This window comes from Melopsittacus undulatus, chromosome 7 (genome assembly GCF_012275295.1).
Source record: "Melopsittacus undulatus isolate bMelUnd1 chromosome 7, bMelUnd1.mat.Z, whole genome shotgun sequence".
NCBI classification, from domain to species: Eukaryota; Metazoa; Chordata; class Aves; order Psittaciformes; family Psittaculidae; genus Melopsittacus; species Melopsittacus undulatus.
The window spans coordinates 72,478,416-72,495,168 of record NC_047533.1 but is presented as its reverse complement, the minus strand read 5'-3'; the positions used below and the strand labels follow the sequence as shown (position 1 = coordinate 72,495,168).

At 52.9% G+C, this 16,753-nt stretch overlaps 1 protein-coding gene across 1 annotated transcript; it reads right to left on the bottom strand.

The window, feature by feature from the left end:
- Positions 1–1,367: 1,367 nt before the first annotated feature.
- LOC117436434 (hydrocephalus-inducing protein homolog) lies at positions 1,368–14,965 on the bottom strand. Its single transcript, XM_034064488.1, is given in 13 exon segments — positions 1,368–1,376; positions 2,161–2,332; positions 3,834–3,901; positions 3,903–4,036; positions 5,509–5,633; positions 6,245–6,320; positions 6,606–6,645; positions 7,392–7,451; positions 7,453–7,593; positions 8,143–8,277; positions 8,889–9,008; positions 10,695–10,915; positions 14,853–14,965. Coding segments are annotated over 12 exon segments (1,287 nt in total). The 5' UTR covers positions 10,902–10,915; positions 14,853–14,965.
- Between the last annotated feature and the right edge of the window lie 1,788 nt (positions 14,966–16,753).

Below are 16,753 nucleotides of genomic sequence, written 5' to 3'. Positions count from 1 at the left end.
GCAGAGAAGAACCCTTTCAAACACCAACCGCCAGTAACTGCAAAAGTCTGAAAGAGTAAAGTCACTTGGATTCTTCTCAAAACCTGCACAAAGTCCCCATGTGGGACAGGAGACACTGCCCATGACACAAAGCCCTTGCTGCCCCGGCCTCCTCCCATTCCTGCATCCCCATTCCTCTAGCCAGGGCAGCTGGAGCTGGCTCAGTGCCTCAAGGCATCTGTCTGACTCTGCAGTTGATCCCGGCCCCAGGTAACCCAAACTCAACATCACAACGCTGAGCTGCCACTGCACCAAAAAGTACAGCTTCAGCAAGAACCTGGAGAACACTGCAAAGGTGCATCTCAAACAGTGAGGAGTGCAAAGGAGAGCCCGGCAGGGTTACTGCGAGTGCCCAAGGCCCTGGGGGCATGATTTGCTCCATACCGAGACCACACTGACTGCTGGCATCATTCTGTACACACTCTTTAACTAGTGCAGGAGGGAGCTTAGAGCTTTGGGCACCTGCCATTGCTTCCTTTACAAGCTAATCAGAGGAGGGTGCAGCACACACACCCCCTTGCCAGGGATGATGCCTTGCTGGCCACCAAGCACCACAAAGCCATCCAGTGAGGCACCACGATCATCACAAGGGACACATCTCCATACATCCAAGGTGCTGCTGGGTCCCAAGGCACTGCCAGATTAGACTTCTCTACGGCACCTGAGGAAAAAGCTTATGGGCTAGCACTAAAGCCTCTCCTTTCTAGGGATCAGCACAGCTCTCAGGAACAATCCTGATACAGCACCCCCACTGGAGCCTTGCATTCATAGCCTCCATCCCAAGAGAACTGACCCAACACTTAACAGGCTCAAGAGCAAGACTCTCCATGGGAAAAGGATTGTTCCATAAAGAATGGAATTCATGGAAATCAAGAGACTGATAACGCTGCACAAGACAGCAGGGGAGAGACTCCTGTAGGAGCCTGCTTTGATTCAGCCCTAGAGCAAACCATCTATCAGGAACACGGCCATTTAGGAAAGGTTTCCACACACAGCTTGGGGCCAAGCTACACGTCACGTCTCTGCATCATCCCATCTTGATGTGGACAGGACTCAGCCACAGTTCCAGACCTCCCCTTAATGCACCTCAGGAGCTCAAGAGCAGCTTAAGCTCATTGTGGAGACACAGCAACTGGAATGAAGCAGGAGCCCTGGGGCACACTCCAGAACCAGCTCACACACCACAGGATGCTCTGAAGGCTCAGCTCAGCAGCTCCCACTCTCCCCAATATCCCTGCTGCTCTGACACAGTCTCTTGCTCACATCATGCTGCTGCCAGCTACAGTGCTGTGAGACCGCACTTGTGCTGGCACTGGTGGCTCTCAGCCTTACATGCGCTGCAGGAGCAAGCAAGAAGAGAAACAGCAGCCCCTTCCTCAAAAACAAAATCAAAACATAAACTAGTTTCACCCACTGGAAAAGAAAGAAGAGGTTGGGATTATTCCAGGCTTCACTCCAAGATGAGAAGGGATGTTGCACTGCTCAGACAGCAGCCATTCTTCAGCTCAGACCATGTGAATACCCACAACAACGGCTCTGGCTGATTGAAGGACATGGGGGTTTTGCTTGCATCACCAGGAAAGTGAGCAGTTTTCTCTACCTATCTGCAGTAGAACTCAAAAAGCTTGTTTAAACCTGCCAGCCTCGTGTCCAGGCTCACAGATGGCACTGGAAGGGACACTCAGATGTGGTATACATCCAGGTTTTAGGAATGGATTGCTGTCCCCCGATTAAACTTGGGCTCAATTTGGACTCCTTTCCACAGGAGATCATTTCATTCTGCAGGTCAGGATGTGAACTAACAGTGCACCAGTGGCCTTTCTTCACCCCCATGCGCTACATGGAAAATGTGTCCTTACAGAGAGTAACTGATACCTCTGAACACTGTGAGGACACTCATGAAGTGCCCTTGAGTCACAGCCCTTGCAGCAGAGCCCAGCCTGGGGTCGGCTCTTGCTGCTGCTCAGAAATGCTTTCTGCAACAAGTGCCCCCAGCCTCACCAGAAACCTGATGTCTCCTCTCTTGGCACATGGAGCAGCTGACGTGGGATCTGCCAAGGGACCTCATTCAGAGAGGAGAAGGACGAGGAGCAGGAAGGAAGGTTCTCAGCCATCACTTACCATGGGCACAATGCTGAAAATATCACTGCAGAAAGGCATGGAGTCTCCCTGCACCTCTGTCCCCTGGCTCTGGGAGGTGCAGACGGGAAGGGAAGGGTGTTCTCTGAGAGGGGGGACCACCCCGTGCTCCTTAGGAACATCAACCAGCTTGTCCTCTTCCTGCCTCTGCAGCCTGTGCCATGGGAGAGACAAACCAAGGAGATCATTGAAGAAGCAGCAGATTTGCAGAGCCTGTCCTGTCCGTGCACGACCAGCAAAGCACTTGGTGAGGAAGAGCAGCAGCTCAGCACGGGGCTGACCCTGAGACACAGGCTCCCCCATGGATCCCATTATTCCCAGCACAGCAGCGAGTTTTACTCCTCACTGACAAGCTCATCAGAGGTTTCTTAAAGCTGGCAGCCCTCAAGAAAAAGCCTCCTGCACTGGGAGGGGAGAAGCAACCAGGTTTCAGCTGCATGTTACCAGTAGCACACTTTTCCCCTCCCCTTTTGCACCCACAGGGATGAGGAGACAGTATCTGCACTGCCTTGCGCCAGAGGATCCCGGTGCACTTCCAAAGCAAACCAATGGGTTTGGCATCCCAACCACTTCAGTGACACAAATGGGTTTCTGTGCATGAAAACAGAGGTGCCAAGAGAGGAAGGGACTTTGCCCAGCATCACCCAGGAAAGAAGTCAGGACCAGCATCTCTGAATGCAAACCCTATGCTGAGCCTTGAACCACCTCATCTTTTCCCTCATTTTGGCCTCCTCTGCAGAGCTGCAATGCAGTTAACCTCTGCCTTTATTGCTGGTTGCAGCAGAAATCATTCTAGTGGTTAGAGATCACAAGCGGGAGATGAGAGGGGAGCAGTGCTGCACAGTGGCTGCTCCTTACTGGGAGCCTGAAAAGTCGCACAAGGATTCCCCAAGTCACAGAAGCTTTTAAGTCTCATTTCCAGTTCATCCCCCCAGGCTGTCAGTGTTTCTCTGCTGCCTGAAATGGCAATTTCAAAGCTTCACCAGAGGCACCCTTGGAAGAACCTGCCCCATCTCTCACCACCAGGATGACACAGGTTGCTGAAGCCCAAAAGCACTTCCAAGTCCTGGCTGCCCTCCCTTCCCTGCACAGCCCTCCCCCTCCACATCTGCCCAGCCGAGGAGCAAGGCCAGAAACACCTCCTTGGGCCAGAAACCAGGACACTGGAAGGCAATTCCCCAGCCTACAGCAGGACGGCCTCCACCTTCTGGGCCAACCGAGCACTGTATCCTGCGTGTGGCTGGAAAAGGAGCCTGACACCTTAGCAAAGAAGAAACTGCTTGAGTATCATAAGAGTTGTGCCACCTGCAGCTCTTCAGTGCTACTGCTCAGTGCAGTCCCAGGTACCGAGTGCTGACACCTTCCTCAGTCTCATGGACCCTCCGCAGTGCACGCAGCTCTGAACTCAATAGTTTGTGGCTCCCAAACGTGAATTTGCCCTCTGAGGCAAGCCAGTGATTGCAATCAACCTTCTCTCCCCAAAACATCATCCTCAGCTGTAGCACGGGTGGGACTGGAATGGCAAGGGTTAAGCTCCACACTGTGCATGGCTCTGTCTGCCCTAATCCCTTCAAAAGCCCCAAGAGCCCTCTGAGGCTGTGTGTTAGTTTTCCCCTGGGGCATCTATCTTGCTGGGAGGAATCTCTCAAACAAACCTCAGCTTCTGCCGCTCCTCCTCTTCCTCATCAACAAAACGCTTCCACTGGAAGTGGGCCGTGATGCCCACTCTGGTTGTGGATGACCAGGGAACTTTGCTTTGACAGCGTGAGGGAAGTCTTCTCAACTGTCAAGGAGCTCTTGTCAAGCCTGATGTCAGCATTTACAGCTGTTCCACAGAGGCTTTTGTGAACATCTTCACCTGGAACAAAGCAAAGGCAAAGTCTTGGCTCATCTCACTTGCTGATGGAAGTACAAGGAACAGGGCAATCTGCAGGCAACAGGAGAAAGAGCTGCAGTTCTGAGCTGCATCAGCAGTTCCCCACATCAGGACATTTATCGTATCCTGACAGCTGCACATGAGATGGCATGAGGATGTCCTGGCACCACCTTAGGCACCTTATTTTGGGGGATGTTCGTGGAGATTTATCCCCAAGGTGACAGCATTTACAGTGAGACTTTGCAGATGTGCCCGGGTGCCCTTTGGGCTGCCATCCCACTCAGGTCACAGGGAATTCTACATCCAAGTCACTCAGTGACGCTGAGGAGCCCACCTCAATCATGGCTTGCCCAGGCTCTCCTGCAGGCAGGAGATGCCCCCACTCTCGTGTCATCCTCATCTCCTGCTCCTCAAATATTGGCCATAGCTCTCATCTCAGAAACCAAGCGGGAGCATTTGAAATGAAAGTGGACAAGGGCAGAAAGAACAATGGCAAGTACAGAGCAGCTTCTGTGCTAAGCTCTGCACTCAACAGGGTGCTATGGGGCCCTCGGATCCATCTGCCAACTCCTTCTTTTGCTCCTGCTGCTCTCACAGCCAAGTGCCTCACCACTGCCAGCACATTCTCCCTTGTCAAACATGCTGCTGTTACCACTTCACCACTGGAGAAGTGAGTCCCTTCACTAGGTAAGTGTCCGCTGGAAAGCTGGAGACTTCCAGCATCAGAGCAACACGCACAGCAGCACAGCCATTCCCAAGGGTTTCTCCAAGGTCCTGTTCACCACCTACCTTCAGACATCATTACACCCTCACATTACTGACTCCAGCCCTAGCAGCAGCTTCTTCCTAAGCCTCACCATTAAATAACTGCTGCTCACTAGGGGGGTTCTACAGAATCATTCCCAGGCTACAGCAAAGCTCAGAGCACCCTAATGGCTACTGCTGCCACACTTACTGCTCCTCACAGTCACAAGACCTCAGCGTGGCTCAGCTCTCAGCAGAGCACTCACTGTACCCATGCATCACATCACAAGAAGAGGGTCTCTACCTCAAAGGCCCTGCCAGGAACTGTAACACAAACACATCGGGATGAAAAGCAATGACCAGTCAGCAGAGCTCTATGGGACAAGTTGCAGGCTCTTCAGACAGCTCTCTTGCATGTTAAAAAGCCATCTCCTTTTCAATCAGGCTCCTTGCTACGCCTTCTTCCCCAACGGAGCACCCAGAATATTCCCCATCGCCCCCTGTGCACTGTGCTTAGGAAGATCTGCTGCCTTGTTACAGGCTGAAATATTCCAGCACAACAATATCTGGCAGCCAGCATGGAAGCTTTGCTCTACCCAGCGTGAAGGAGTCTTGCAGAAGGGATTCAACAGGACAATGAAGCCATCAGACGATGATGGCAGACACTGCTCTCTTTGGAAGGACACACCGAGGGTGCACCAAGCACTTACCAGTGTCATAGTGAACAATCATGGGACTTGTATAAACACCGGTCTTTGGTGGGTGAAATTCCACCGTGACTTGCATCGCTTCTCCAACTCCAAGAGTCCCAATGGAGGGATCCACAGAGAAAGGGCTGCAACACAAAGAGAGAGATCTGGGTCCTCCGTTAACTTTGCAGTCTAGTTCACTTCAGCTCTCTTGTGCAAGCAAGGAGCAAGCAAACCACAGGCGGTACAAGAAAACCAGAGCATCCAGGACCAGAAACAGAGCGGGTGACTCTCCCTGCTGAAGAATCCCATGCAGAAGAACCCTGCAGAGGATCCCGTGGTATAACATGACCTCAGCCCCCCATCCTCTGCACACACTTCTCAGCTCTTCACCTCTGCCATCCAGTTACTCACAATTCTAACGGTTTTTGTGTAGCTCACTTAAACTTTTGTAATGCTTCCCATTTCTTTATTGCAAATCAGGACTGAAATAGTTCATTGCTGAAGTTCAGGAACTCTTAAAACCCTTGTCAAGGAGCTCTCAACACATGCTCTGTCACCCAATAGAGTAGTTGGCAAGTGCATTGCAAATAGATGCTAGACTTCACTGGGTACTTATTGTGGTGGTGACAACTAGGCCTGGAAATCCCAGAAGGAAACTGTACAGTGATTTACAAGTTCCTGCCCATGGAGCTCCACAGGGAAAAGCAGCAGCCTGCTTAAAGAGCACCCTAGCAGCCTGCTTAAACAGCCTTGCCAGCCTTTGGCAGAAGCTCCTCTCAGACCCTCGTGTTTCACAGGAGACAAGTTGAAAGTCTTCTGAATCCCGTTTCCTGGAGAAGAAACTGAAGCAGCTCAGGTGCACCAACTGAGACGCAGCAGGTCTTTGGTGCGTTCTTAACCTCAGCTCCTGCGCTGAGACCTCTGGGACCAAGCAACTCTCATCTCCCAGCCAACTGAACCGCCTGCCTTGCGGATGCAGTGTCATAAACACATTCCCCTCTCCGGTGCAGCAAACTGGAAAAACCAGTGACTGGCTTCTGAGACCAACAGGAACAGGACAGGCTGTCTGCAACACAGTTCACCTCAGGCATTTGATGACGGGACCACCAGACTACCGTGAACTTGTGGCCTCCAGAGACCGGGTGTACTTGGTTCCTAGTGGTATGGAACCATTTCAGAAGGTTATTTGCGACCACAAGGGTGCAAACCAGCTACTCAGCTACTTGAGCCCTCTCCAGGAAATGTGGGAGAGAGACAGCTCCAGGAGAAAAAGGCCCCCAGCCCTTTGCAAATGCACCAGGCACTTGGAGCACCTTTCACCTGCACCCTCCTTAGCTTTCTGGTAGTCCACTTCTGAAGCCACCGCCTGCTCCTCTCCACTTCAGAGCTCATTCTGCTTAGGCATATTTGGGTCCCAGGCACCAGACCAAGCCCACAGGAAAACAAAGGGCCCTGGACCTCACACTCTTATTGCCAGGGCCTCCAGAGAAATTGCTTTCATCTATGATCTCTGCTTGCTAATACAGACACAGCTGCTGAGCAAACTCTTCAGTGCCTCTCACCAGCTCATTGCTTGCCCATTTCTTGATGCTGCCTTTGGGCTTCCATGACCTGAGCCCCTCGAGCTGTCCTCTGCCACACAGCACCTTCTGCAGCACTCCAGCTGCCTTCCTACCTTGGCTCTTCCAATCCAACAGCATCACATCTGCAAGATGCTGCCTTGCAGACACCACTGCACTGTAAAAACTTGCTTGCAGAGCTTTCTCCAAAACACCATAAGCAATGGCAAACCCCACGTGTCCTGCACATGTCCAGCACCTCAGATGCTCTGCCTCCTTTTCTCACTGTTTACAACTCCATGAGCACACAACAGCGTTTTGCACAAGAGATGAGCTCCTTACCTCAGAGTGGTGATGCTGTAGCAAAGCCTCCCGCTTCCCCACGTTGCGCACCAGCAGAGTCCTTCTGGGTGCTGAACCTGACTGGACACTCAGAGAAGTTCAGCTGCTCAGGGAAGTCCAGGCTGGCTCGGGCACCTATGGCTCGGATAGGCACAAAGAACTTCTCCCTCTCTGTGATGATGATAAGCTCCTCAAAATAATCCTGCAGGGAAAGAAACAAGCTCAGCACAGTGCCTTTAGCACCATGCCTGTGCCAGAAAACTGCTGCTGGTTTCTGTGACTCTCACAGTAGCATTCGATAATGTACTCGCACTTTTACCTTCATGCCTTTCATTACAGATTATTTCACAAGCAGGGGCAGCCAGGGACCATGGGGCAGATCCTCTGTACCTTTCTAGAGGCATGCTGCTTGAGGATAGGACAGACTATTCAACTACATTTAAGCAGCAAACACAAGATGAGTAAAAGGCCATGCACAGGCAGCAGACTCTCAGCCCTCAAGCAACAGACATTCCATTAAATATTCCACCACTGAAGGACAAAAGAGCCTGAAAGAGGCAAGAGCCTCCAGCCTATTGCGAGCACAACCTTCAGCACCAGCAAAGAGTCTCCCCCAGGTCTAGATCCAGTGCAACCCCACTGAAACCCAGGACACTTCTTCAAAACCCACACCAGATGCCTGCCTTTGGAATCCAGCCCTGCAGGTTCACCTCCCCTCAAGGCATCATCTCTCGGGACCTCCACTCGTCACCTTGTTCTCATCAGGTCGGAAAAGGATGCGGTAGGTTGAAGACGTGCCCGGGGCTACCTTATAGTCCTCATCACTTGGGCTGATCAACTCAAAGTAAGGAGAGTTCCCAGGATGAACGTTCAGCAGACGAGGAACCTGCACGAAAGACACACAACTATGATTTTGTCACTTGGGGAAACTTGAGAAGGGACCAGGACAGGCCACGTGACAGCCTCCTTACCACCTTCCCAAAACACTTTTAGCTCTGAAGGTACAACGCACAGAACACACAAGGCTGGACTTGAATCCCCTTTAACTGCTCCTGCTAAGCTAGCCTCTTTCCACTGCTCTTCCCTGTGCTTGACAGGCACTTGCACACAGGTGGCTGAACAGGCTGAGAGAGGAAAAACATGGCCTGCCAGAAACCAAGACTGACCAAAGAGCCACCGGGACACGGTGCACACTCGAGGTAAAGCATGACAGCAGGCAAGAACTGCACAGCCCTCGACAATCCCATCAGATCCCAGGGCTTTCAAGGGGAAGCATGCTGGCTCAAAGAGCTCCTTTGGGTAGATACCACCAGTGCACGGCCAAAACCAGAATCCCCAGCATGGGAACATTTCCCCATCTTGCAGAATAACGCTGGTGAGACATTTTATTCTGCATGCGCTGCACTGCAGCAGGGAACTTGCTCTGCTGCACACCATGTGAATTCCACTGCTCTCCTCCTCCAGCCCAGTGCTCAACCTCCACAGCCCAGCACTTACCCTGTCTTTGTTCCTCAGAGCTAGCGACGCTATGTAGAACTGGTGAGGAATGTAGTTCTCAAACACCACCTCGGATGGGAAAGGCTGGAACGACCTCTGGTCCCGCTCAACGGCTGAGAACTGCAGATGCAAGACAGAGCAGAGAGAGCTTCAGCTGCTGGGAGAAAGATTAACGAAGGAAGAGCCCAACACTCATCTCCAGTAAATACAGTCTCTTGGTGACTACATCTGCCCAGCTCCACGCTAGGAGATTGGCAGCTCACCCACACTCTGCTCTCAGCTCAGCAAAGGGTTCTGGACCATGCTGAGCAGCCTCAAGCTAAGAAGCTCTTTTGGAGGCTCTTTCTTCAGGTTGCCTTCTCCAACAGGCAAAGCAGCGCTCACCCTCCAGCAGAGCCCTCTGCTAAGCTGCTCGCTCAACTCCAGACACTTGCTGGAACAGCCACCAGCACTCGGGAGCAAAGCAAAACCCAGCAGTTTCATGAGCCTCCACAGGAAACAAGTTGCGGGTGAACTTCCCTCTGGGACAGTGGCACTGAGATCCCACACATCCAACATATCTTTTTTTGATGGAGAGCCAAGAAACCAGGCGGAAGACACCAGTACCAGGGAGGAAAGGCCAACAAGAAAGTAACAGGGTCAGTTGGGAAACAGATAAATGAGGTGAATGCTGGATGGGGAATGAAGTTCAGCTCTTTCCCCCAGCATTACTGGGCAACCTGAGCTAGGCTGCAATTCGTATCCCCTTTCCCCAGGAGGCTTTAAAGTTGCTGCTTCACTGTATTCTATTACTGCTGGTTTATTTCACAGCACTGCAAGAAGCAGCTCTGAAAAAGTACACACAAAGAACAAATGCCTGACCCAGCAGAGGCTTTACTTGAGATAATTCCTCCCTGCTTGGTCTCCCCTCTCCCAGCTGCACTGCTGCCACTCGAGACACACAGGCAGGTCTCCCCGCTGCCCCACAAAAGCCACGGTCAGTCTGAGGCCAGAAGCTGTAGCACTGCCAGTTTATTTGTGCGCCTGTCTTACGTGTTCCCACCTCGTGTGCATGTCTGGGGCAACCCTGAACTGATGTGCTACAGCTCACTTGCTGGCAACTTTCTGCTCAACAGCCCTACCTCAGTCGTCCACCCACCTGGACATGGCTGTTACACTGAGCAGTCCTGCAAGAAAAGCAGCTTTAAAACATCCATCTAAGAGAGCACTGATCCAGGGAAAGCTCATCCACTCTCCTCTGCCCAGGGCGATTCCCCAGCTATCCGCAGCCTGAAACCTCAAACACCTGGAAGGCTCCCACGCCTTCTTCCAACCCGTTCATGCATTGACCGCAATTGGGTTTCTTACAGCTTAAGTAATTGCCACAGGCCCTCAGCCTTCAAAGGCCACATACTGCCACCACTGAGGGAGTCCTGTGACCCCAAGCACGTGGCAGTTGACTACACCAAAGCCAGAGGTGGCTCTTTGAACAGCAGGATGAGAAATAGCAGCTCCTGCCCTTGTGTCCTGCCCCAGCCCTAACCCCCAGTAGCGTGCTTTAGCGATGGTAGCTCAACTCCAGCAAAACCCACCAACTGCAGCACAGGTTCCATTGCTTCCCTGCAGATCAGGACTTCAATGGCTCACTGCAAACACACGTTTTGCCTTTCCCCCCAGCAGAAAAGAACTACTACCACCACCAGTCGGAAATGACAACATGACCTAATCATCAAGCTGCTTGGGTGAGCTGGAGGCAAGTCAGCCACAAGCACGTGCCCTCTTCAAATAGCACGTCAAACAGCAAGGAAAAGGCCAGGGAAAGGATACCTTTTGATGGCAGACTTCACCCATGTCCCGAAGCTGGGCAGTCCGGGGCCGCCTCATCTCCCGAGGCCTCGCCAGCCTTTGCTTGCTGCTGAGAGACTCTTCTGCCTCTCTGACCAGCTTGGGATTACGAGATGCTACCACTCTGCTCTGGAATCCATCCGCCCTTCTGGAGGACCTCATGGGCCGGGGGGTCTTGCCACTGGCCATGTCGCAGAGCTCACCTGGAAGAAGCAACAATTGGACAATCCACAACCCCAGAACCTTAAAACCCCACACCCATGGAAGCCTGGAACCCACAACCTTAGGGAAGGGCCCTTAAAACTCACCCACTCCCAACCCCCTGCCATGGCCACAGACACCTTCCACTAGAGCAGCTTGCTCCAAGGCCCATCCGACCTGGCCTTGAACACTGCCAGGGATGGGGCAGCCACAGCTTCTCTGGGCAATCTGTGCCAGGGCCTCGCCATTCCTGGCACACCCAAAGGACACAGCCGTGTCTCCAGCCTCTGGCATCCTTCCTAAGCGCAGAACGCAGGCCCTCCCCACCCTCACTCATCATTAGACCACATTTAGGCTCCATTCATAGACGTAAAACCCCACAACAGACAGCCCCTGAGCCAAAACAGCCTTTTGCTCTGGGTGCAGTCCCACCAGCCACGGAGACACACCAGGGGCTGCTGGCACTTCTCACCCTTTCTGCAAGGAGCCTGCTGATGTTTCTAACTAACTCAGCACAGAGCTCAAGACTCTGGTTAAGAACCAGAGTTTCTCAAGGCTACTTTGCCTGCTTGAAGTTACAAAGATTAGCTGGCAAAAACGGCTCCTTCCAGGCAGGAAACCACCCCACTGCCCAAGAGCACTTCTCCATGCAGAAGGATGCCCTCATTGTCACTTGGTAACACCCAAACTCGAGGCTCCCTACAGGCATTCCAGGCTGCCACAGCAGGAAAGAAGCAGGAAACCATCAAAGGCACAGGAGCAATTAGCTCAAATCTAAGGAAAATCCAGGAGGATATTCCCTCCTGCTTCCCTGTGTTCCACAGCACCTCTGTTGTGTGCACTTGCTCTACACAGCAAGACAGCATCTAGGCAAAGATGGCCATTCCCTGCCCCTCGACTCTCCCCCACACCCTGCACGCAAGGCAATCACTTCATGCCTTTACGCCCAAGACAGCTACAGCACGGCACAAACGGTGTTTGTGGTGCTGGGCCCTTGGCAGCTTCAGGAAACAAGGCTACCGGTTCCTTTTGTTCTTGCAACAAACACCAGAGCTCTGCACTGCCTCTGCTCAGGAGGACCTGCTGCAGCAAGAGCTGGCCTTTAAAGCTGGAAAGAACTGCTTGTCAGGGAGAAACCTCATGGGGATGATCCAACATTCATCTGATTTCAGGGTTTATTACCGGCTCTTAACTGCCTCATTCGTCCCAATTCTCCAAACTGTGATTTCACTTCACTTGAAACGAATCCTGTCGTCACCCCCACAACGCTTATTTCCAGAGGGCTTCCAACCTCCACAGCCCGGCCAGCCCAGCAGCTTCCCCTGAGCCCTGGAGCAAGGCTCTTCCCCAGCCCCAGAGCCCGCAGGGACCAGCCTCCCAGAGGAGCAGGAAAGGAGCACAACGGAGCAATCGGGCACATCTCCCTGCAGGGGCAGCACAAACCAGCACCCAGGACACAGCACCCCTCCAGCCCACCACCCCGGGGCTCCCTGCTCCCCACCTCACACAGACAAGGCTCCCTTTGCTGCAGGACCTACAGCCTAGCTCCAAGTCTCTACCATCGCTGCAAGCCGCACGGCAGTTCCACAGCCCCTTCAAGCCCTTCTACCTGCCCAGCCCTGCTCTTAGCCCAGGGGTGTTTAAATCCTGCGGCTATCACACAACTGCCCCATCCCTGCTGCCAACGGAGCTGCCTCCTCCCTGCCCAGGGCCAGACGCTACCTCAGCACGGGTGATTCACGCTTCTCCTGGAGGATTCCTCCCCGCAGGGCCTTGGCTCCCCAATGCCCTCGCGCTGCTCGCACCTGTGGGCAGCTGGAGGGACAGGAGCCGCCTCGGTGGGGATGCTGCCCACCAGCACAGCAGGGAACTGCTGCTGGGCTGCCAACAGCCAGGGGAACCTGGGCACCAAAGGACAGGGCTGGCACCTGGGCTGCCCAGCCCCTCTCCTCAACGCTCTGGCTTTGCCAGCTAGGGCAGGGTTTCACCAGCGCCTCCACGAAGCAGAGCTCAGAGCCTGACAGTAGCTCAAGCCTGCTCCTGCCTCAGTGCATTGAGCAGCAGCAGCTCCCTCTATGTCACAATAGGAGAGGTCCACACCCCCCGGAAAGAACGTGCTCACCCTCCCGCACCACTTCCACACCAAGGCCACCACCACTTGTGGCTCTGGGTTTTTCTCCAGCTCCAGGCTGGAGGTGGAGACCCTGCTGCTTCCTGCCTTGAGCTCTCTCGCTATCACTGTCGGCCGCCTTGTCTCTCCTCTGCTGGCTTCCACGGCCACTGCAGGGCCTTGCTAAAGTTACAGCCTTGCAGATCCCTGCAGCCCCCCTACGCCTTCAATGTCTGCCCCGCACTGAAGGGCTGCAGCACCATTAAAAGTGCACCTTACAGCAGCCAGTTGTTCACAGCTCCGTGAGCAGGCAGATCAATTGGTTTATACACTGCACATGAGCCAATCATTTCCCTGCTGCAGGAGTAAAGAAAAAAAGCTTCCACACTGACTACAAAGCAACCATTTAATTCCTATTTTGCTGGCCCAGGAGGAGCCACTCACACCAGGGCCCATGGCCAGGCTGCCTTTGGGGTGACCCCTCTTGCTGTCCCTGCTGAGGCACCCATCCATCACTTTGTACCCATTCAGCCTGCGCACACGGGCACAACGCACCAGCCAAGGCCACCAGCTTCCTGGGGCATCTCAGCTGCCAGGAGCCTCACAGAACGTTTTCAGCACAGCCTTTGCCAGAAACAAAACCTTCCCATGAGACTCTCGGCCACAGGCAAAGCAAATCCTCACGTCTGCTTGGTGGGGATCGTGGAGCCCTCACTTTGAAACCAACACTCAGCATCTGGGGGGTTTACAACCAGCCAAGGGAGGAGATGAGCCCCGAGTGCTAACTGGCTCTCCAGGCAGCCAGCCTGTGGAAACATTCCAAAACATGTCCCGCATCATGTCCAGCCACGAATCCAGGTGAAAAACTGGAGAGCTCAAGCAAAGGCTTCTCTCCTCCTTTCCTAAATCCAGACAGCATTTCAAATACCCCAGTTTGGAGACCCTGACGTCAGCTGTGCAGTCAAATCTGAACTGAGGAACTGTTTTCCCTCCATCACTTTTTAAAACAAAACAGAAGTAACTTGGGCCAACAAGTGTGATGCCTCCTTGCTCTTCTTCTCCCTTCACACTGTGAAACCATTTAACCCAGCAGCTGCCTTGCTGCAAATTTCAGAACATTCAAGAAGTTACTCACAGCTCAGGGGCAATCTCTGACACGAGCAGGGCAGCAACCGAGGCTGTGACTGCCAGGAGACAGGGCACAGAAAGATGGGCGCATTCAGGATGGAGGTTCGGGCCCAATTCAGCAAGGTACTGGCAACCGTCAGGTTAAACAGGAAAGGGGACAGATGTCAGGGGCACTGATAACTGTGCAGCAGCTACAGAATGGTTCAACAGTCATTCCTGGGGCTGACACTGCCTTAATCCTAACTGCCTTGGCCTCATGTCTCCACTGGCAGCTAAAAAACCATCAAAGTCACCACGATACTGAGGACAGAAACATCCTACAGTAACCCCCACACTGCAGGACCAGGGCTTAGTCAAAGTCACGCAGCCAGAGCAGGGCTCAGCCTCTCTTCCCTCACACCCAGCTCTTCTCTCCCTCCTGCCAGGCCTTCTCCATGCCACCCAGCACCAAGACACACCACAGCCTAGGGAGTACAGGCTCCTCCTCTCCTCCCCCAAGATACAGAGCTTCCTTCAGAGCCTGAGCACATGGCAGCTCTTCCTGGCATCACACACATTTCAAACCATGCTTACACCCGAGCACCCACAGCACAGCAGGATCCTCCAATGGTCAGCTCCAAGGACCAGCACCAGCTGCCACAAGCACTCCTTCCCTCCACCTTCTCCTGAGCAAGACAAACAACAGCCCTCACGTGCTTTACCTGCTCCACCACAGCTTGGTTGGCATCTGCAGCTTCAGACATCCCGTGGCAGCTCCATTTGCAGCAGGACTGGGCTCCTGGGCTCCTGCCTTTGCAGCAAGCTGGTCATCCACAGCAGGGCTACTACTTCTCCTGTGGGGCACCTTCAAACACCGGCACGTGGGTCTGTGATTTGAAGCAAGGGAGAGAAAGATCAGACCAGGAGACACAGGGAGGGGACAAGCCCAGCCCGTGACCTGCCTTTCAACCTGAGCCCACAGGAGCACCGGCCACAACCCCAGCACCTACGAAGCCCCACAGGCTCTTCAGAAGCTGTGAAAGGAGCAGCTTGGGTTATTTATCACTTGGGAAGCACTGGAGGGACAGGCCCATCTCTTGCTGCTGACAGGCAGCTGGGGCAGCTCCCTGCAGCACGCACGCTGTGCTCAGAGGTGCTGGGCAGGCTGCAGGCACAAGCCCTGCTGTGCAACGAGCTTCCAAACTGAAGCAGGCACCAAGAAATAAAAGCAAAGATGAATGTGGCTTTACCTGCCCCGGGCAGGTGCCTTCACAGGCCCATTACAACCATGTCACAGCCACAACTGTCTGAACTCAAGCAAAACCCCAAAGCAATCACTGCTCTGCTCAAGAATGGACCACTGGATTGTCTTTTGCTTAGTCAACTATTTGACTGCATTTGTACCTGAAAGTCTTTGGCCAAAAACACTGGGAGTTTTGTCAAACAACAGCTGTGCAGAGGCTCTCCTGGGCTGGAACCCAAGCCAGGGCTTTGATTTTTAAACAGGGCAGCCAGTGCATCCCTTACGAGAGCCTCTGCTCTCTGCCATGCAGGTACTGTCAGACTCTACAGCTCTGATGGGATCGAGACCTCCGTGCTGACTGCCAGCACATCCCCTCTGGGCACTGGGAGCAGAGGGGCAGATCTTCATTTTCCACAGAATCCCAAGGGTTGGAAGGGACCTCAAAAGATCATCTAGTCCAACCCCCTGCAAGAGCAGGGTAACCTAGAGTACATCACACAGGAACTTGTCCAGGCGGGCCTTGAATATCTCCAGTGGAGGAGACTCCACAACCCCCCTGGGCAACCTCTTCCAGTGCTCTGTCACTCTCACAGTAAAGGAGTTCTTCCTGACGTTCACATGGAACCTTCTATGCTCCAGTTTACACCCATTGCCCCTTGTCCTATCCCTGGATATCACTGAAAAAAACCATCATTCTGACACCCACCCTTTACATATCTGTAAACATTGATCCTCACGAGCAGCTGTATTCTCTTCCCTTGTTATTTCCCTTATCATTATTATTATTGGTGGTAGCAGCAGTGGTTTGTGTTATACCTTAGTTACTTGACTTACCTCAGCCCCTGGGAGTTACACTCTTTCCATTCTCCTTCCCATCCCTCCGGGATCAGGGGAAGTTGATTGGCAAGTACATGTTCCATACAGGCCTCGGGCCAGTGAGCACGTAGAAAAGATGAACCATCTGATCAAACAACAGATTAGGAAAATATGTCAGGAAATGAAATTCTATTGGTACCAAGGTTACCACTGGCTCTATTAAGAATTCAAACTAAACCTCGGTCAAAAGAAGAGGTTAGCCCATTTGAAATTTTATATGGAAGACCATAACAGTCCCAGTTTAAAGCAGGAAGTCTTCAGGAAGTGGCAGAAGGCTATCTCTGACAATTTTTTGTCAATCTGGGAAAACAATTGGAGGAGATAAATAAGAGAGTAGCAGGGACAAGAGCAAGAGGTTTGGATTATCCCATTCACCCTTTCAGATCTGGAGACTGGGTTTATGTTAAGAATTTTTCAGGAGATCCTCTACAGGAGAAGTGGAGCGGAACGTACCAGATATCACTGACCACCTTTACAGCAGGGAAGATAAAGGAACAACCTGCC